The sequence below is a fragment of the Rhinopithecus roxellana genome, chromosome 8, assembly GCF_007565055.1.
Source record: "Rhinopithecus roxellana isolate Shanxi Qingling chromosome 8, ASM756505v1, whole genome shotgun sequence".
In the NCBI taxonomy this organism is placed as follows: Eukaryota; Metazoa; Chordata; class Mammalia; order Primates; family Cercopithecidae; genus Rhinopithecus; species Rhinopithecus roxellana.
In genome coordinates this window covers 46,624,073-46,643,575 of record NC_044556.1, presented here as the reverse complement: position 1 = coordinate 46,643,575, position 19,503 = coordinate 46,624,073, and the positions used below count along the sequence as shown (strand labels likewise).

Here is a 19,503-nt window from a genome sequence, read left to right as displayed (position 1 = left end):
GACATTGCAGTGAGCTGAGATCACGCCATTGCATTCCAAACCTGGACAACAAGAGCAAAACTCCATCCCAAAAAAATAAAAAAAAAAAAAGCCTGGAACCAGATCATTCTGCTTGTAGGCCACTTAAGACTTTTGTATTATATTCTAAGTTCACTAAAATATACACCCCATGAGGTCATGAATTTTTGTCACTGTTGAATTACCAGAACAGTGCCTGCCTCATAGTAGAGACTTAATATTTGTTAAATAAATGAAAAAGTAATGGAGAGTTTTGTACAGGGAGAAATAGACTGTAGGGCAGAGTGTAGTGTGGAAGTAGGGAAGTTATAGGACTATTACATAAGACTAGGGGGCAATGAAGGGAACTTAAACTGTGTGGTCATGGTAGAGGGAGAGAGAAATGTCCAGATTCATATTATATTTTGAAGAGGCAGGGACAGAATTTTCTAATATGGACCATAAGAGAAGTAGAGAAGAGTAACAACAAAATGATTAATATTTAATTTGGAATCACAAGGCTAACAAAGCGTTTTTGTTTGTTTTTGAGATGTAGTCTCACTCTGTCGCCCAGGCTGGAGTGCAGTGGTGCGATTGCAGCTCACCACAACCTCTGCCTCCCAGGTTCAAGCGATTCCTGTGCCTCACCCTCCCAAGTAGCTGGGATTACAGGCATGAGCCACTGCGCCCAACTAATTTTTGTATTTTTAGTAGAGATAGGGTTTCATCATGCTGGCCAGGCTGGTCTGGAACACCTGGCCTCAAGTGATCCGCCCGCCTCGGCCTCCCAAAATGCTGGGATTACAGGCGTGAGACACCATGCCTGGCCTCTTTCTTCTCTCTTTCTCTTTTACCTGAGATGGGGTTTCACCATGTTGCTCAGGCTGGATTCAAACTTCTAGGCTCAAGCGGTCCTCCCACTTCAGCCTCCCTAGTAGCTGGGACTATGCAGGCATGCCACCGTCCCAGCCAGAATTTTATTTCTTTTTATGGCTGAATAATATTCCATTGTGTAAAATATTATCACATTAAGCTATCCATTCATCTGTTAATGGACACTGGGTTGTTGCTACCTTTTGGCTTTTGTGAATAATGCTGCTAAGAACATTGGTGTATGAGTATCTGAATCCCTGCATTCAATTATTTTGGATCTATACCTAGGAGTGGAATTGCTGGATTATATGGTAATTCTATGTTTAAGTTTTTGTGGAACCAACACACTGTTTTCCACTGCAGGTGCACCCTTTTACATTCCCACTAACAATGTACAAGAGTTCCAGTTTCTCCACATCCTCATCAACATTTGTTATATTCTGGATTTTTGTTGTTGTTGTAACAGCCATTCTAATGGGTATGAAGTGTATCTCATTGTGGTTTTGGTTTACATTTCCTTATAGGCTAGTGATGTTGAGCATATTTTCATGTGCTTATTTACCATTTGTATATCTGTTTTGGTGAAATACGTATTCAAGTCCTTTGCCCATTTTTTATTTTTTTTTATTGTAGAGTTGTGGGAGTTCTTTGCATATTTTGGATATTAATTATTTCATCAGATATATAACTTGTGGGTATCTTTCCCCATTCTGTGTTATCTTTATCCTCTTAATAGTGTCCATTGGTGTACAAAAAATTCTAATTTTGATGAAGTCCAATCTATCTAACTTTTTTCTTTTTTCTTTTTTTTTTTATTGAGACAGAGTCTCGCTCTGTCACCCAGGCTGGAGTGCAGTGGTGTGATCTCAGCTCCCTGCAACCTCTGCCTCACAGGGTCAAGTGATTCTCCTGACTCAGCCTCCCAAGTAGCTGGGATTACAGGGGCCCACCACCATGCCTGGCTAATTTTTATATTTTAGTATTTTAGACAGGGTTTCACCATGTTGGCCAGGCTGGTCTCAAACTCCTGACCTCAGGTGATCCACCCACCTCAGACTTTCAGAGTGCTGGGATTACAGGCGTGAGCCATGGTGCCCAGCCCTAATTTTTTGTTGTTGTTGCTTGTGCTGTGGTGCCATAACCACTGCCTAATTCAAGGTCGGGATGATTTACCCCTGTGTTTTCTAAGAGTTTTAGCTTTTATCTTTAGGTTTTTAGCCATTTTGAATTAATGTTTTATATGAGGTGGAGTAGTGCTCCAACTTCATTCTTCTCCATGTTGTTATTTGGTTGTCCAGCATGATTTTTTGAAAAGACTATTCTTTCCCACCTTGAATTGTCTTGGCACCCCATGTTAGTTGAATGTGGTTTATTTCTACACCCTTAATTCTATTCCATTGATCTATATGCCTATCCTATGCCACACTGCCTTGACTACTATTGGTTTGAAGTTAAGTTTTGAAATTGAGAAGTGCAAGTCCTCCAACTTTGTTCTTTTTCAAGGTTGTTTTGGCTATTCTGAAGCCCTTGAATGTCCACATGAATCTTAGAGTCAGCTTGCCAATTTCTGCAAGGAAGCCAGCTGGGATTTTAATACAAATTGTATTGATTCTGTAGATCAATTTGGGGATTATAGCCATATTAACAACAGTGTCATGCAGGGTGCAGTGGTCCACACCTATAATTCCAGCACTTTGGGAGGCCGAGGCGGCCAACATAGGGAGACAAGCTGGTCTCAAACTGCTGGGCTCAGGTGATCCTCTCACCTCAGTCTCCCAAAAAATAATTTTTAAAAAATCAGCTAAGCATGGCGGTGTTCACTGTAGTCCAAGCTACTTAGGAGGCTGAGGTGGGAAGAACTCTTGAGCCCAGGAGATCAAGGCTGCAGTGAGCTACGAGTGTCACTGACTCCAGCCTGGGCAACAGAGGGAGACCCTGATGAAAGAGAGAGAAAGAGGCAGACCAAGAGAGAGAGAAAAGAAAAACTAACCTTAGAATGTTTTTCAAGACTCAAGTTTCCATGTCACTCCTCATGTCTCCCCTCAGGCAGAATTAAACATTGAGATTTCCTTATATCCACTTAATCCCAGAAATGTAGTACAGTCCTTGGTACAGAGTAAGCACTCAATATATATTGGCTGAAGGAATGAACAAATAAATGAATTGGGATGAAATGTTTATGTGACAGTCTCTACAACCAGACTGTGAGCGCAACAAGTACAGAGAAAATGTTCTATTCATCTTTTTTCTTCCAGCACCTAGCACAGTATCCAACACAAAATGAATGTGTACTAGATGCTATTTATTAAACTGTAGACAAGAGATAAATACTTTATTTCAAAAATGCAAAGAAGGGAAGATAAATCACGTTTCTTTTTATCATGTAAACTTGTACCAAAGATTTATGAATAGATTTATGAACTGGAGTGGAAAACACAGACATTTCTACCTTGAGGATATAGAAGGGAACTTAGGAAGTGAGAAGTCAGGTCACCCTAGTCCTCTAGGGTGCTTAAAGCTAACTAGTCCCGTGAATGAGAATCTAACCTATATGAAAATCTCCAGCCTCTACCTGTACAGCATCAGCCCTGGGACAACACAGTCAGGGGCAGGCTGTAGTCATATCTCTTAGCCTAAGAGTACACACCTGTCAGGGAAAGTCCTGATGGCCACAGTGAAAAAGGTCATGGGTGGAGAGAAGCAAAGTAGGAAGGATCATTTGAAGCACAAACAAATGGGGAAACTGAACAGACAATCTCAGCATCACCATATCTGCTTCAAAAATGGCACACCAACTCCCTTCCAAAGTGCACCGTTACACTGCACCATTGCGGAAGAAATGGAAAAGCAGGATGGTTTGGCTGACTGGAGTCACATCTTGGGGAAGCTGGCCAGGTTGGCAATGCCACAGGCGTTGTTCTTATTTCGAGCCATGAGGATATATCCTTTGTTTCCCCAGTTCTCTCCCCAGCTGTAAGACCAATCAAGAAAAGTACTTAGTACTCTCAGTTTATTTATTTGTTAAAATATTTACTGAGTATTGTGCGAGATACTGATGGTACACAAAAATGAATATGATGGTTTTTACCTTTAAAGAGTTTAAAGTCAAGAAATAGGAAGAAGGCATAATACTACAGGTATCAAAGGAGGGAAGATTCCTTCTGATCAAGAGAATCTCAGAGGCTTGATGTAAGAGGTGGCATTTAAGCTGAGCCAAAAGGCTGAGTAGAATTTCGACCTGTGGGAAGGGGATGCCAGTGGAAGGGTGTGAAATGAACAACAGAGGCAGGAAAGTGTGGGGCACTGTTAGGATCATGTAGCTGAAAAACAGTGTGCCTAACAGGGTGTAGTGGGAGAGATGTCTGGAAAGGCAGATTGAGACCAGGTTGAATTACCTTTACTGCAAGGTTAAAGAGCTTCACCTTTACTCTGTGACCCATCATAGTGGAGGAACCAGTAAGGGATTTTGAGTGGGAGAGTGATACGATCAGAGCTGTATTTGGGGAAGATTAATCTTGAAAATGTAAGTTTAGAGCATAAGAAAGAGGCTAAAGCTGGTTATCTTGATTGGGGAGTAAACCCTATAGGAGAGATGGATGAAACTATGAGAGTAGATGAGATTATTAAGGAAATGAGTGGCAAGACTAGAAGACATGAGAGATGACATTAGACAGAGGAGAGAGAAAGAGGAGAGAGGAGAGATTGTCTGTATATCTTCCTGAATTGTTTTCAGTCCTCTTTCTCCAACCAGCAACTTCTCTAATTACCCAATACATTTTATTTAAAACCTGTACTCTATCCCGTCTCTCCCCTTCTATCCAGGCCCCCAGTGTTCCTGATCCTGCCCGGGTGTGTCCTTTCTTCCTCCCAGCTCTCTTGGAAGTATCTCCACACATGGCACCTGATCATGAAAGAACAGGGTAAGTGCTTGGAGCTGGGAGTCAAGAGAAGGGACAACACAGGACAGAAGCTGTGGGAGACTTGGGAAGATGCTCAGGTTCACCTTGAGTTGGAACTGGGATATAAAAAGTTGCTTCAGGTTTGAACAACACCACTGCGTGAGTCTGTGAGCTTCCCAGAGTCTAGGGCTCCTGCTCCTTGGAGGGCACTAAGGACAGCAGATTTAGCCAGTGCTGCTGCCAGGTTAATGGTGATCAGCCAGGAAAGGAAAACTATAATTCTTATCAATCTGCCCCTCCCCAAAAGTCACAAGGTGCTAAAGAGAAATGGAAAACAAGGTACCCTGGAGTTTTCTTTGTTCCCCAACATAGGAAAGTAAACACCAACATTTTTTGTTTATATTTCTTTTTGTTTTGTTTTGTTTTGTTTTTTTGAGATGGAGTCTCGCTCTGTCGCCCAGGCTGGAGTGCAGTGGCCGGATCTCGGCTCACTGCAAGCTCTGCCTCCCGGGTTCACGCCATTCTCCTGCCTCAGCCTCCCGAGTAGCTGGGACTACAGGCGCCCGCCACCTCGCCCGGCTAGTTTTTTGTTTTTTTTAGTAGAGACGGGGTTTCACCGTGTTAGCCAGGATGGCCTCGATCTCCTGACCTCGTGATCCGCCCGCCTCGGCCTCCCAAAGTGCTGGGATTACAGGCGTGAGCCACCGCGCCCGGCCCTGTTTATATCTTATTTCTAAAAAATGTTTCTCTTCACCATCTTTGGCAAGTTCTTATATACGTATATCCTAAGTGTATCTTGAAAGGAAAAAACTGTTCAAAGGAATATTAAACCTTTACGCTGTTCCCCTATTGTTAAAGACAGACTGCTAATGGAAACCACCCTAAGAAACTGATCACATTAGAGACAAAAGAAAGTAAAAATATGTAATTTCAAAGCTCCTGCTGATTCTCTGTACTGCTTTATCTTGTGGTTAGTTAGGTCTATCTTACTGGGCTCTGAGCTCACTGAAGGTATCACCTGCTCATTGGTTTGTGTATGTCACTAAGCATCTTGCACACAGGGATTGTGTGTGCACAATTGGTTGCCCAGCACATAATTGAGCACTATTGTCTGGCGGATATGGTTTGGATGTGTGTCCCCTCCCAGTTTCATGCTGAAATGTGATCCCCAATGTGGGAGGTGGGGTGTAGTGGGAGGTGTCTGGGTTATGGGAGTGGATTCCTCATGAATGGCTTGGTGCCATCACCTTGGTGATAAGTGAGTTCTCACTCTATTAGTTCATGCAAGAGCTGGTTCTTTAAAGAGTTGGCACCTCCCTCTCTCTCTTGCTCCCTCTCTCACTATGTGACATGCCTGCTCCCCCTTTTGCCTTCTGCCATGAGAAAAAGCTCCAAGGCCTCATCAGAAGCTGAGCGGATACTAGTGCCATGCTTCGTATAGCCAAACGAACCTCGTTTCTTTATAAATTACCCAGTCTCGGGTATTCTTTTGTAGCAATGCAAAATGGACTAACACACTGGCCATTAAGTGTCGGACTCAGAATTAAGAGCCTCTGACTGAGAAGATAGAAGTGAGAAGCCTGAGATAATTTTTTCTTGATTTGGGACAGAGAAAGGAATATTGGGAAGCTGGAGGTGAGGTTGAGTGTTAAAAGGGTGATTGAATAACAAAAGTAGTGTTCCCATCATTACCTGTTTTTAATTATCCAGTGCTTGTTTCCCTTCTGGATTCCATATCCCACTGCCAAAACTGCATGGTTCAGATTATCGCTATTGCAGCTTTCATCATAATACACACCTAGAATACAAACTATCAGTGTGAGGCTCTATGCAATCCAAGGGTCACCCTGTGGGATCTCCCAGTCCAGGAGACTCTCTGTAGAATTCCATCCATCTCAGGAGGGTTTACCACAGAGATGCTGCTCCCTACTGCAGCAGTTGTTAATTTCTCTCTGGCCACCTCCAACTGAATACAAAAACTGGTACTGAAAATACCCAAGGTCCTTCGAGAAGCCATCAAGCTTGTATCATAAAAGACAGTGCTCTATAGGATCACCAGCTTCTTTCTTTTTTTTTTTTTTTTTTTTTTGAGACGGAGTCTCGCTGTGTCGCCCAGGCTGGAGTGCAGTGGCGCGATCTCGGCTCACTGCAAGCTCCGCCTCCCGGGTTCCCGCCATTCTCCCGCCTCAGCCTCTGAGCAGCTGGGACTACAGGCGCCCGCCACCGCGCCCGGCTAGTTTTTTGTATTTTTAATAGAGACGGGGTTTCACCGTGTTAGCCAGGAGGGTCTCGATCTCCTGACCTCGTGATCCACCCGCCTCGGCCTCCCAAAGTGCTGGGATTACAGGCTTGAGCCACTGCGCCCGGCCGATCAGCAGCTTCTTACCTTTGCTGTAAAACTGGAAGGAGGTCAGGCTTGCATCAATGGCCACAGAGACAGGTCCCACTCGGGCCACTGCCCTCTTCAGGGCTTTCTCATTCCCCTCGGGGATCTCTCTGTACCCTCTGCATTTAGCTGCCTTGCCTGTTGGGTTGTACATACAGCTCTCCTCCTGGAAGAAACAAGATTGTAATAGAAGTAGGATAAAGCAATAGGCAATGAGTCAGTGAGTGAGAAACTCAACCAATATTTTGAGTGATGCCAGTGAACTAACAGAGGCAGCAGTCTAGGATTTCTAGAGAGGGTCTGTTCTTCCTCACAAAAAAAGAATATAAAAAGAGGATTCCCGCCTTCCACTACACATAAAAATCAACTATAGGCCGGGAGCAGTGGCTCACGCCTGTAATCCCAGCACCTTGGGAGGTCGAGGCGGGTGGATCACGAGGTCAGGAGATCGAGACCATCCTGGCTAACACAGTGAAATCCTGTCTCTACTAAAAAAAATACAAAAAAACTAGCCAGGCATTGTAGCGGGCGCCTGTAATCCCAGCTACTCGGGAGGCTGAGGCAGGAGAATGGCGTGAACCTGGGGGGCAGAGCTTGCAGTGAGCCAAGATCGTTCCACTGCACTCCAGCCTGGGCAAGAGCGAGACTCTGGCTCAAAAAAAAAAAAAAATCAACTACAGGTGTTTTAAGACATAAATGTGGGAGGAAAACCTGTAAAACAGTAGGGAAAGATTTCTGAAATAAGATTTTTTAAAAAAGCATAAACCATCTTCTGGCCACATAGTATGTATTAGCCTCAGGGGGCAGGAAGGCACCAGCTTCTGTGTGGGCAGGAGGCCAAGGTCAAAGTTTAGCTAGAGGGAAGACCTGGGCCCTCTGCACCTATATCAGGGGAACTGGTGTGATCCTTGTGCTCTCATCAAAGACAAAAATATGAAAGTACATAACATGACATTAAAATAGATTAAAGAACTTAGCAATTTAGCCTATGACTTCCAATACTATATTTTACAGGTAGTTAGCAATGTTTCGTTGGGAAGCCACAATTATGGAATCAAATAATAGCCCATGTCAAGGTGGTGTATTCTTTTCAGCAATTCATTTTCCTACAGACTACCCCTTCAGAACCCTAAGGTTGCATCCACAAGAATATACTATCTACTACTCAGGAGGCTGAGGCAGGAAGATTGTTTGTGCTCAGGAGTTTGAGGCTTTAGTGTACTATGATCATGCTGTGAATAGCCACTCCACTCCAGCCTGTGCAAGATAGTGAAATACCCTCTAAAAAATACGTTATCTAACATTATCTAAATATTAACAGCAATAGCAGCATTTGCTGTGCTATTTTAAGATTACAGTGGTCTACTGCCTTGATATTTTTCAATATGCCTTTGTTTCTGCCATGTGCTCCAAATCCCTGATGCCTCCTGGTGCCAAAAACTACACAGACTTACAAATGAAACAGAATATCTTGGAAACTGACTCAAAAAGATGTTATGTGATGATACTTTAAAGTCAGAATAACCTGCATTATAGCTGGAACAAACTTATAATACCATCCCTTTAAAATGTTATCTGGCTGCTGCCCTATCAGATCTCTTCTTTTTTATCTTTTTATTTTTTGAGACAGAGTCTCTGTCATCCAGGCTGGCATGCAATGGCATGATCTTGGCTCACTGCAACTCTGCCTCCTGGGTTTGAGCAATTCTCCTGCCTTAGCCTGCCGAGTAGCTGGGATTACAGGTGTACGCCATCACACCTGGCTAATTTTTGTATTTTTAGTAGAGATGGGGTTTCACCATGCTATCCCTGCTGGTCTCAAACTCCTGACCTCAAGTGATCTGCCTGCCTCAGTCTCCCAAAGTACTGGGATTATAGGTGTGAGCCACCATACCTGGCCAGATCTCTTCTTTTTTAAATTTTGTTTTTTCTTACCTTTCTCCATTCATAAATAAATAAAACACACTGCAAAAATTGCAAAGGAAAATTAATCATTTTACTATATTAAAATTAACTTTTCTAGATTGAAAGACATCATAAAGAGAATGAAAAGACAAACCTCAACTTTTAAATACATAGTACTGGTATCCAAATAGTCTCTTTAAACTTTGAAGAATTGCTAAGAAAGAGAAAAAACAACCCAATTAAAAATGGGTAAGAGGTGGGGTACGGTGGCTCACACCTGTAATTGCAGCACTTTGGGAGGCCGAGGCGGGTGGATCACCTGAGGTCAGGAGTTCAAGACCAGACTGGCCAACATGGTGAAACCCTGTCTCTACTAAAAATACAAAAACTAGCTCAGCGTGGTAGTGGGTGACTATAATCCCAGCTACTCAGGAGGCTGAGGCAGGAGAATTGCCTGAACCCAGGAGGTAGAGGTTGCAGTCAGCCAAGATCGCATCACTGCACTCAAACCTAGGCAACAAAAGCAAAACTCCATTTCAAAAAAAAAAAAAAAAAAAAGAGGTAGGCCAGGCATGGTGACTCACATATGTAATCCCAGCACTTTGGGAGGTGGAGGATTGCTTGAGCCTAGGAGTTTGAGACCAGCCTTGACAACGTAGCAAGACAATGTCTCTATCAAAAAAAATTTTTATTGTTTTTCGGGACAGGGTCTCACTCTGTCACCCAGGCTAGAGAGCAGTAACATGATCATAGCTCACAGCAGCCTTGAACTCCCAGGCTCAAGTCGTCCTCCCAACCAGCCTCCTGAGTAGCTAGGACTATAGGTGCATGCCACCATATCTGTCTACTCTTAAAAAGATTTTCTGTAGAGATGAAGTCTTGCTATGTTGTACCAGGCTGATCTGGAACTCCTGGGCTTAAGTGATCCTCCCGCCTCAGCCTCCCAAAGTGATGGGATTACAGGCATGAGCCACCATGCCTAGCCTCTACAAAAAAAAAAAAAAAAATTCAAAGATTTTTGAAATTGGTGGGCATGATGGCATACACCTATATCCTAGCTATTTGGGAGACCAAGGTGACAGGATTGCTTGAGCCCAGGAAGTGGAGGCTGCAGTGAGCTAAGACTGTACCACCACACTCCAGCCTGGGCAACACAGTAAGACCCTGTTTCAAAAAAATAAAAAGAAAAACAAATGAGCAAAAGATAAAAACACTTAATTCATTGAAGAAGAAATGCAAATGGCCAGATAAACATACTGATAAAAAGGTGATTCAATGGGATTTCTTATACATTGCAGGTATAAATTTTTCCACATATTTTGGCAAACAATTTGACATTATGTAGTAAAGTTGAAAATAGATATACCCTAAGACCCAGACAATTCAGTTCCAAGTCATTATATCCTAGTAAGAAATTCTTGCACATGTGTATGGGAGACATACCTAGGAATGTTTGCTAAAGATAAACATCCCTGGTAGATACATCTTATCTTTGCTACATACTAGTGGTATGAATTATAGTGTCTTATCTCCTTAAGTGTCTGTTTCCTCACATATACAATGAAGATAAGTCTACCTTACAGAGTTGTTATGAGATTAAATGAAAAAAAGAAAAAGAAAAAATGCACTAAGGACATGGCTTAGAACACAGTAGCCATCATATTTATTCTCAAACTTGCTATCCCTATTTCAGAGGTTTCTGTTGTGAAGGCCCTACATTATATTATCTATCAGTCCCAGCCCTATGTGTATAAAAAAACCCTCAGGTTGCCTCCCTTTCAGATACGATTTCCTTCCTATGACTAGAGGATCATGCAGGAGGAACTGAATTAATCCCTTATCTCTAATATGAAGCAACTTGTTTTTTCTCTCATTTTATACATGTTAGCATGTAAACTTACATAATTTCCTTAAATGTTCTGAAAACTCACACTGAGATCATATAAAATAAAGCCACACAATTTGTGTGGCATGGTGGGTTTGTGGGTTTGTTGTGGGAGTGAGGAATTGAGCAAAGGGTTATAGAACCCTGCTCAGAAGTCTATGGGGTAGGTAGCCTAGCCTCTGTTTTCTCTCCATGGCAGAGAGGCAAATAGGAACTATAGTAGCTTAAGCTCCCTAAGTTCCCCCAGATTGTGGAAATCTTCTTAGTCTTCTGTGGGAAATTATTCCATCAAGAAAGCAGGATAGGGTAACAGAAAACAGTATTTCTGGAATTGTTTCCAGTACAAAATATCATGCTGGGGAAGGAGGAGCCAACAGAGCTGTATAATTGTGTGGAGCAATCTCACCTGTCCCACATATGGGTAGGCATCTTCAGAGTCAATACCCCGGTTCTTCTGCACATATTGGAAGGCATTGGTCATGTAGCCCCCTCCGCAGCCATCATTCTCAGACACACAATCCACTAGGTTCTGGGGACTCAGATTTAAGAGTTTGCCAGTTTTCTTCTTGAGTTGGCCCTCCAGGGCACCCACAGAGCTAAAAGCCCAACAGGAACCACACTGACCCTGAGAGGCATACAGAGAAACTATCAATCTTTGCTGTTTACATTTTCTATATCTTCTCTCTACCTGCCTGAAGAAATTCCATATGTTCTAAAAATTTCAGCACAAATGTTGTCTTTGTTGTGAGTCTTTCTCTTCCCCTTAACATCTGATGCATTGTTCTACTGCTATTGATTTTTGCTACCATTTTTACTATTAGCTACAGTAAAGCAGAGCACAGTCCTGGGTTCTACCCTGACCTTGCCACCCAGTCGCTATGTGACCCTGGGTAAGTTACTAAACTTGCCTGTGTCTCAGTTTCTCTATGTATAAAATATTGTTATGAAGATTAAAATATTTAACTCATGTAAAGAGCTAAGAAGTTCCTGACACACAATAAAATCTCAAGAAGTATTAGCTATTATTGTTCATGCAGCTAGACTGTAGATTTTTCTTTCTTTCCTATTCTATTTTTTTAGATTGAGATTTCCTGAGGACACAGGTTGTGTCTTAGTCATCTTGAATCTCTGCTGCCTAACACTGCACATGGTAGGTTCTGGGGGTCAAAAAGTGTTATATGAACGTTAAATCAATTGTTTAAGATAATACAATCCTGTGTTGTTTGGGTTGTGAAAAAACTGACATTCTCATGCTAGTAAGAATGTAAGATTGCAAAAACTTTTTGGGGCTGGGTATGGTGGCTCATGTCTGTAATCCTAGCACTTTGGGAGGCCGAGGCAGGCAGATTGCTTGAGCCCAGGAATTTGAGACCAGCCTGGGCAGCAAGGCAAAACCCTGTCTCTATAAAAAAATTTTAAAAAATTAGCTAGGTGTGGTGGCATGTGTCTGTAGTCCCAGTTACTAGGGAGGCTAAGGTTGGAGAATCACTTGAACCTGAGAGGTTGAGGCTGCAGTGAGCCATGACTGCACCACTGGACTCCAGCCTGGGTGACAGAGACTCTGTCTCAAAAAAAAAAATAACAATAATTTTTTGCGGGGGGAAAGGATTGTGACCCAGTAATTCCAATTTTAGGACTTGTTTTGCATAAATATTTGTACATGTGCATAAAAATATATGCACAAGGGTGCTTATTGCAACACTATTTGTAATAAAGAAAAACCAGGCTGCGGTGGCTCACGACTGTAATCCCAGCACTTCGGGAGGCCAAGGCAGTGGATCACCTGAGGTCAGGAGTTCAAGACCAGCCTGGCCAACATGGTGAAACACCATCTCTATAAAAATAGAAAAATTAGCCAGGCGTAGTGGTGTGTGCTGTAATCTCAGCTACTCAGGAGGCTGAGGCAGGAGAATCGCTTGAATCTGGGAGGTGTAGGTTGCAGTGAGCCAAGATTGAACCACTGCACTCCACCCTGGGCGACAGAGTGACACTCTATCTCCAAAAAAAAAAAAAAAGGAAAGGAAAAAGAAAAACCAGAAACAACCCAAATGTACAGAAACAAATGAGGTTAAATAACGGAATGGGGAGATGTACCTTAATCCCTTGCCCTCTCTTCCTGGTGCCCTTTCACCTCAAGAACAAAGCAGCAGAAAAAGGAAAAGGTCATGCCAGATTACATATGCACACCCAGAAGAAAGGAAAGTACCTGATTTTTGACAGGAGTAACATATCCTTTCTTTCGATAGTCGACAGAGTCTGGGGCTCTACCTTCCCAGTCTGGGATATAAAGGGTGTCATTACTGCGGGAATGAGAGGGGGGTACTTTGAGTCCAGTCATCTTCTGAACCACCTCTTCATTGGTCTGAGACAAAGAAGAAAGAGGCCAGGCATCAGCAGGGAACTAAAGCAAATGGTGCAGGTGGGACAGGAGCTGAGGCTGTACTTACCATGTTCCCCCTGTACTTACCATGTCCCCCAAGTGGTTCATAGCCAGTTCATATGTATGGACACCAAGAGAAGCCTCAAGGTTATGGATGGAAATATACTTCAGGTTTTTTTCCCAAATTAAACGCCGAGAGATTTCATCCACCTAAACAAAGCATAGTCAGTACTTGTATAGACTGTGTACAGTTACATATGTCATATTGTGAAGGGTTTTAGGAGAATAAAGGAAACTCACAATCATAAAACCTTACAGTTTAGTTGGGGAACTAACCATGGAATTATTAAGGGCTGCAAGAAGAGATAATATGTAAAGAAATACAACACAAAGCTCTGGAGACAGAAAAATTGCTTATAGATGAATAGCATTAATCTTAGAAATCTTCCCAAAAGAGAAATGTAACACACTTATAAAGCAAAGGAAGGATACAATTTGACAGAGGATGATTTGAAGCATAGGAATGAAAACCGTATGTTAACGTGAATTAGGAAAGAGGGACTGATTTGCTAGGAATAAAGCATTTGGATTGAAGAAGGGAGTCTGCAGCTAAGATGGGAGAGCTCAGGTCTCAGCCCTCCTGCCATGCCCCCTCCAGGACCCCAGGCACCTTGCTGTTATATTGCTTCCTGTGGGTCTTCTTCCATAACTCCCAGTGGGTGTCCAGTATCTCCTCAGGGTACAGAGCAAAGCTCATCACAGGTAGCAGCAGAACCTTGAGCCCCCACATCCTGCAGAAGAGTGTAATTAGGGAAAACTCTTCCATTTGGCAGGGAAACCGAGGAAAACTAGGGTTTATGAGGAAGAGGAAGGTAGACAGAGAAAGGGTGATAAATCAGTGATAGTCAGGAGGGGCCTGTGTTTAGATAGGGTGCCGGTAAATCTGGTTCCAAGTTTTGATCTAGGGAGATGTAGCCATTTCTCTCTCTCTCTCTCTCTCTCTCTCTCTCTCTCTCTCTCTCTCTCTCTCTCTCTCTCTCTCTCGGAAGATTTAACCAACACACACACACTGTCTCTCTGTCTCTCTCTCTCTCACAAACACACACACTTACACAACCAGAAATGGGATAGAAACTGGACAATCAGAATGGGCTCAGTGCCTGTTTCCTCCAGGGTCCCCAGCAGGCTTGGAGACAGATAAAGAGCAAGGTGGTAGTGGGGTTCAGAATACACAAAGGAGAGATTTCCATCTAAGTTTTGCTTCCTGATCATTTCTTCGAGGCATTTTTCTCTTTCTTGCCTAAATTCTGGTACTTTCCCAGATCTTGTCAGAAGAGGACAAGGGAAAATATGACAATGTTTCCTGTTTTCTGAGACATTTTCTATCTCCTCATTCTCCTTATGCATTTCTTCCTCCTTTTGCTCTCCCCTCCCTCCTTAGGCAGGAAACTGCCCTAATCTTAACCAGATGCTGCGGGCAAGGTTTTTTATTTTTCCCCTAACAACAAAAAACCACTGTGGCTGCCGCACAGGACAAGAAGCCTCAGATCCAAGGTTTGTTAGAAGAATGTTCAGACTGAAAAGCAATGTTCTATGATGATTAAACTTCACAGCTTTTCATAAGTTTAGCTAGCTTCACTCATTTCTTGCATTGGCTTGCTTAATTACAAATCCTCCATTTTAAGAACAATTTGCAGCTTGCAGCATGTCATATGGCTTACACAATTGCTTATAGTCCATTTACATGTAATTTTTTCAAACTGGCAAAACGTCCAGTAGGACATTTAAAAGTTAGAGTGTTAAGGGCTTTGAGATGTTTCAGCAAACTGGAAGCACTGAGCTACCACCTCCCCATACCACTCTCCTCCTCCTCCTCACTAGGGAGTTAATCCTTTTGATCCTTGTTGGCCAAAGTAGAAAACACTGCAGAAAGGCCACCCTTGAAGGATGGGCAAATGATTCCCTATATACTTTGCTTTTACTTACAACCATGTATGTATACATATAAATCATTCAAGGAATTCTACAGACTTCCAGGCAGATTTTATTTAGCCAGGGAATGATCTAAGACGTGCATCTCAGTTTTCATCTGCCAAGGCTAAAAATTCATTGTGATGCTCAAGTCACCACATCCCTAATACTCTTAGAGAATTGACAGGAATGAAAAGCTAAAAGATCTAGGAAGTTGCAAATGTTACCTGCTGATGGAACTGTTGTCAGGCTTCGTTTCGGCAACAAAGTGTGGGCAGACCATCAGGGGTGCTAGATTTATTCCATCAGGATTGCGGAAGTCAGCTCCAGTTGTCGGCTGGAAAATTTGGGTAAGAGGAGGCGGGGATAGAAATGCTGAGAGAAGGAAGGGTAGGGAGGAGGGAAGGAGTCAACGGATTTGTAGTGTTTCTGTGTGTGTGCAGCATGTGTGCCAGGGTAGGGAGTTGCTAGGTATTTAGTCGCACAAGACTGTCTTTGGTGGCAAATAACAAGACCTCAGTATCTATTGACTCAAATAGGAGCTTACCTTCTCTTTTGGTAAAAGGAAGGACACAGCCCTAGTCTCTCCCATCCTTCTTCAATATCTTTATTATAACATTGGGGGAATTACATCTTTTCCTACCCCTTTCCTGTTATGATTTACCTCTCCAACATTGAAACCTATTTTCAAATTTGTGTCTGACCCTCACCTCTGGGATGCGGTAATGAACATAAAAGGCTATAAAAGAATAATGTAATGGAAGCCATAGGCTCCAGAATTCTTTGTATTTTTGTAAGCTTGTTGGTTGCAAGTTGTCATTACTTCCAGGAAGGAGACTAGCTTTCCCAGCCTAATGTGGTTTTGCTGAAGGAAGATATACCCAGAAAGTCCAGATGAAATTGTCTTTAAACGTAACCAAAAACCGTAGTCCTGGTTATCTATGACAGCACTTGAATCAATGCCATAAGTTCTGATGGACTCCCATGTGACTCTGTTGCTAAAACTCTCAGGTGGTGGGATGCCCGATAAACATCATCTGTCTCAATTAAAATCCCCAATCTAGGACAAGTCACATGAGCTTCTCCAAATGCTTCCCCAACATCCAGGCATGTGACAGATCATAAGAATCTAGCTGAGTCCTCAAACCACACCCCAAACTTCATTTTCTTCCATAAACAGATGTGGGGAAGGAGGAAAAAAGGCTTCTTGGAATAGAAAGGATAATAAATGGGATCTGTAATAGACTCAGTTTCTAGCTGGATTCCATGCATAAACCCTCAAGAATACAGGCTTATGCCTCTGAATTTTAAGAGTTGCTAATGGGCTAGACACGGTGGTTCATGCCTGTAATCCCAGGCATTTGGGAGGCCAAAGCAGGCGGATCACCTGAGGTCAGGAGTTCGAGACTAGCCTGGCCAAAGTACAGTGAAACCCCATCTCTACTAAAAATAATACAAAAATTAGCTGGGCATGGTGGCACACATCTGCAGTCCCAGCTACTTGGGAAGCTGAGGCAGAATAATTGCTTGAACCCAAGGGGCAGAGGTTGCAGTGAGCCAAGATAATGCTACTGTACTCCAGCCTGGGTGCCAGAGTGAGATTCTCTCTCTCATTAAAAAAAAAAAAAAAAAAAAAAAAAAAAAAAAAGTTGCTAATGAACCAGCATAGTCTCCCAGAGGGAAACCAGGTCCAGACTTAAACAGTTTAAATTTCACTCATTTTAATCCAGAAGAGGACATACTGGGGGAAGGCATCCAGATGTGCCCTAGTGGTTTTCAAGTCCCAACTCTTTCCCTCTCTCCCAAGAACCCAGGCAGTGCCCACCCCAAAATCCCCAACTTATGGTCAGAGTATTCCTGCTGATGTTACTCAGAATGTGTCAGGATCAGGAGGACAAGTGAGGGGGAGGCGTGCAGTGTGATCAGAACCCTATGATTTCTGATTCCTGAAATTAAAGACACAATGTGCCTTATGTTTGTATGTCTGGAGCTTAAACTATAGATTCCTCTAGTTGTGGGTGCCTGTTGTTTATGAACTGGAAAGGAATGATAAAGCCGCAATCAAGATCACACAACACAAGAAATTTTACAAAAGGAAAAAATATTTTGTTTCAAAATCTTTGCTACATGTCATTATTTTTGCCACTGTAAGGCTTAGCACAGATGCCAGCAATACAGAAATGGCCAACAAGAAAACGAAACAATCAAAAATAAAACCCTGAAGGAAAAGCAAAAACAAAACCCCCAGAGCATCTTCTCTCTATCCTCCCCTTCCCCAAAAGCCCTATAATAACTGTACAATATTATAGTCCTGATCACATTTAAAAACAGTCGATTATTAAAAAACAAGGGTTCCATTGGAAACTCAACTTTTTGGTTTCGTAAATTGTGATATAAATATATATGTATACTGTAAGTGTGCACATAGAATAAAAAAATAAACTGTCTCCTTTTTTACTCCACTACCTGGCACCGGACTGGAGACAAAAGGAAGGGAAACCCAGCAAATGGACATTATTTTGGCCTCTTCAAGGCCATCCTTGCTCCTCAGTCCCCTATGACTACATTTAATATATCTTCTCAGTTAATTCAGTCTTGCACTTTAGCTACTGGCCAAAGCCAATTAAAAAAAAAAAAGCTGATATCTTCAACTATTACCTGAGGAAGGTAAAGGGTGAGGGTAGTAACCTGTATCCGCATTTATATGGCTATTGTTAATTACCAAGTGACCCTGTTGAGATGGGTGTCCAGGCCCCATCTATCATACGGAATTATTATACTTGCACTCTAAAGCAAAACCCAATCTCAAGATTGGAGGGAGCAAAGAGGAAAAACCTCTTAGGGCCCAAAAGACTTAAATCTCAGTTTCTTGCTAAACTGGGTATTTTGAGTACGGGATGAAAGAGGCTACTTTGCAAGAGGGCTTCGTATTTGGTTTACACTCCAACAGTGAGGATTATCACTGGGACGGCTAATCCAAGAAGTTGAGTTTCCATGCAGAAATAACCTCTACAGAACACACATCATATGTGATTCTGACAGAAAAATGCAGCATTATCTTTATGGCCAAGTCTTGGGTTTTAGAAAGTGTTTATCTTGCCAGTCTATTTAGGTAATGTTTGCAGATCTTCCAGATAAGGTGAGAGCACCAAAAGCAGGAGTAACCCAGCTTTATCACTGAATGTGTTCGATAACAGACAACCGTATCAACAGCTGACTTTCTATATTTGCTTTACAGTTGTATATTGGCTGGGCATGGATGCGAGCGCAGCAAAGACATTTATTTAAATATTCTTTGGCTGCAATACTAAGTGGAAAATACCTGGAAGATTTAACTCCTTAGGACTCGTTGAAAAGTACACAGAAAGACAAAGATAAAATCTGGGACAAATTTTGCATAACTCCCTAACAGGGAGAAAGAGTGAAATACAGAAGCACGTGCGCACACACACATACACGTACACACACATACACATTCTCTCACTTACTCACATGTTTCTTTCCAGAGGGATTGCTCACAGGCAGCAAAAAGAGCCTATGCTCACTTGCTAAAGCCCCATATATACCTACCACGTTTCATGGTCCTCAAATATGAGGACATTTCTCCTCTCCTCCACTCTCTTCAGAATTTCTTTCCAAAAACAAGCCATACTATCCAAGGCAAACAGTGGATGTCAGGTTCTTCTAACCTGCCTCTTGATCTTAGCACAAATCAACATCATACAATTTCAGGTCAGGAGACATAAGGAGAGGTGTTTTAACTTCACCCAGCCTCAAATTTTCAGAGAGTCCTAAAAGCCTTGGAGATTCATTCCATTTCTTCTATAAATGTTACCTTAGAGAGGCAACAGAGCAGGGGAACAGCCAGAAGGGAAAGGGGGTACACGTCAGGGGTGAGGGAAGGGAAGGGAGAGGAACTTTTATTCTGTTTACAGAAAGATTTGCTTTTTAAAAACAAACAGTGATTTTTTCTCCCCCACCCCTTATCCTCACCCCAACAGTTCTATTCTGAAAAGGGGGGAAACATAGTTAGATCAGGGAATTCTTCATTGTTGTAGCTGTTGCTCTGATCTCCCAGCATGGACAGCATCTCCTGATAAAAGAAAAAGATTAAGTTTGGGTCACACACCCTGATCTCTTACACTTACCAAGTTCTACTCCACCATTCCCCTGCACTACCATCCCTGACCCCGAGTCTTTGCTGTGC

General features: G+C 42.5%; 2 protein-coding genes across 3 annotated transcripts in view; both read right to left on the bottom strand.

The window, feature by feature from the left end:
- Positions 1–3,151: 3,151 nt before the first annotated feature.
- On the bottom strand, positions 3,152–16,722 carry CTSK (cathepsin K). 2 transcript variants are annotated; one of them, XM_010387246.2, is made up of 8 exons: positions 15,524–16,722; positions 13,996–14,116; positions 13,413–13,535; positions 13,152–13,307; positions 11,352–11,570; positions 7,156–7,321; positions 6,462–6,567; positions 3,152–3,841 (listed from the first exon to the last, which is right to left on the bottom strand). In XM_010387246.2, the coding sequence occupies exons 1-8, from the start codon at positions 15,577–15,579 to the stop codon at positions 3,742–3,744; spliced, it is 1,047 nt and encodes a 348-aa protein (XP_010385548.1). In that variant the 5' UTR covers positions 15,580–16,722; the 3' UTR covers positions 3,152–3,741. The 2 variants fall into 2 exon arrangements, with proteins under 2 accessions (XP_010385548.1, XP_030791390.1); XM_030935530.1 differs by lacking the exon at positions 15,524–16,722 and adding an exon at positions 14,486–15,476.
- Positions 16,723–17,000: 278 nt separating this feature from the next.
- The window catches only part of ARNT (aryl hydrocarbon receptor nuclear translocator), a 66,247-nt gene continuing 63,744 nt past the window's right edge, over positions 17,001–19,503 (bottom strand). The window contains 1 exon segment of the mRNA XM_010387241.2: positions 17,001–19,389. Within this exon segment, the coding sequence (XP_010385543.2) occupies positions 19,300–19,389 (90 nt within the window). The 3' untranslated portion in view covers positions 17,001–19,299.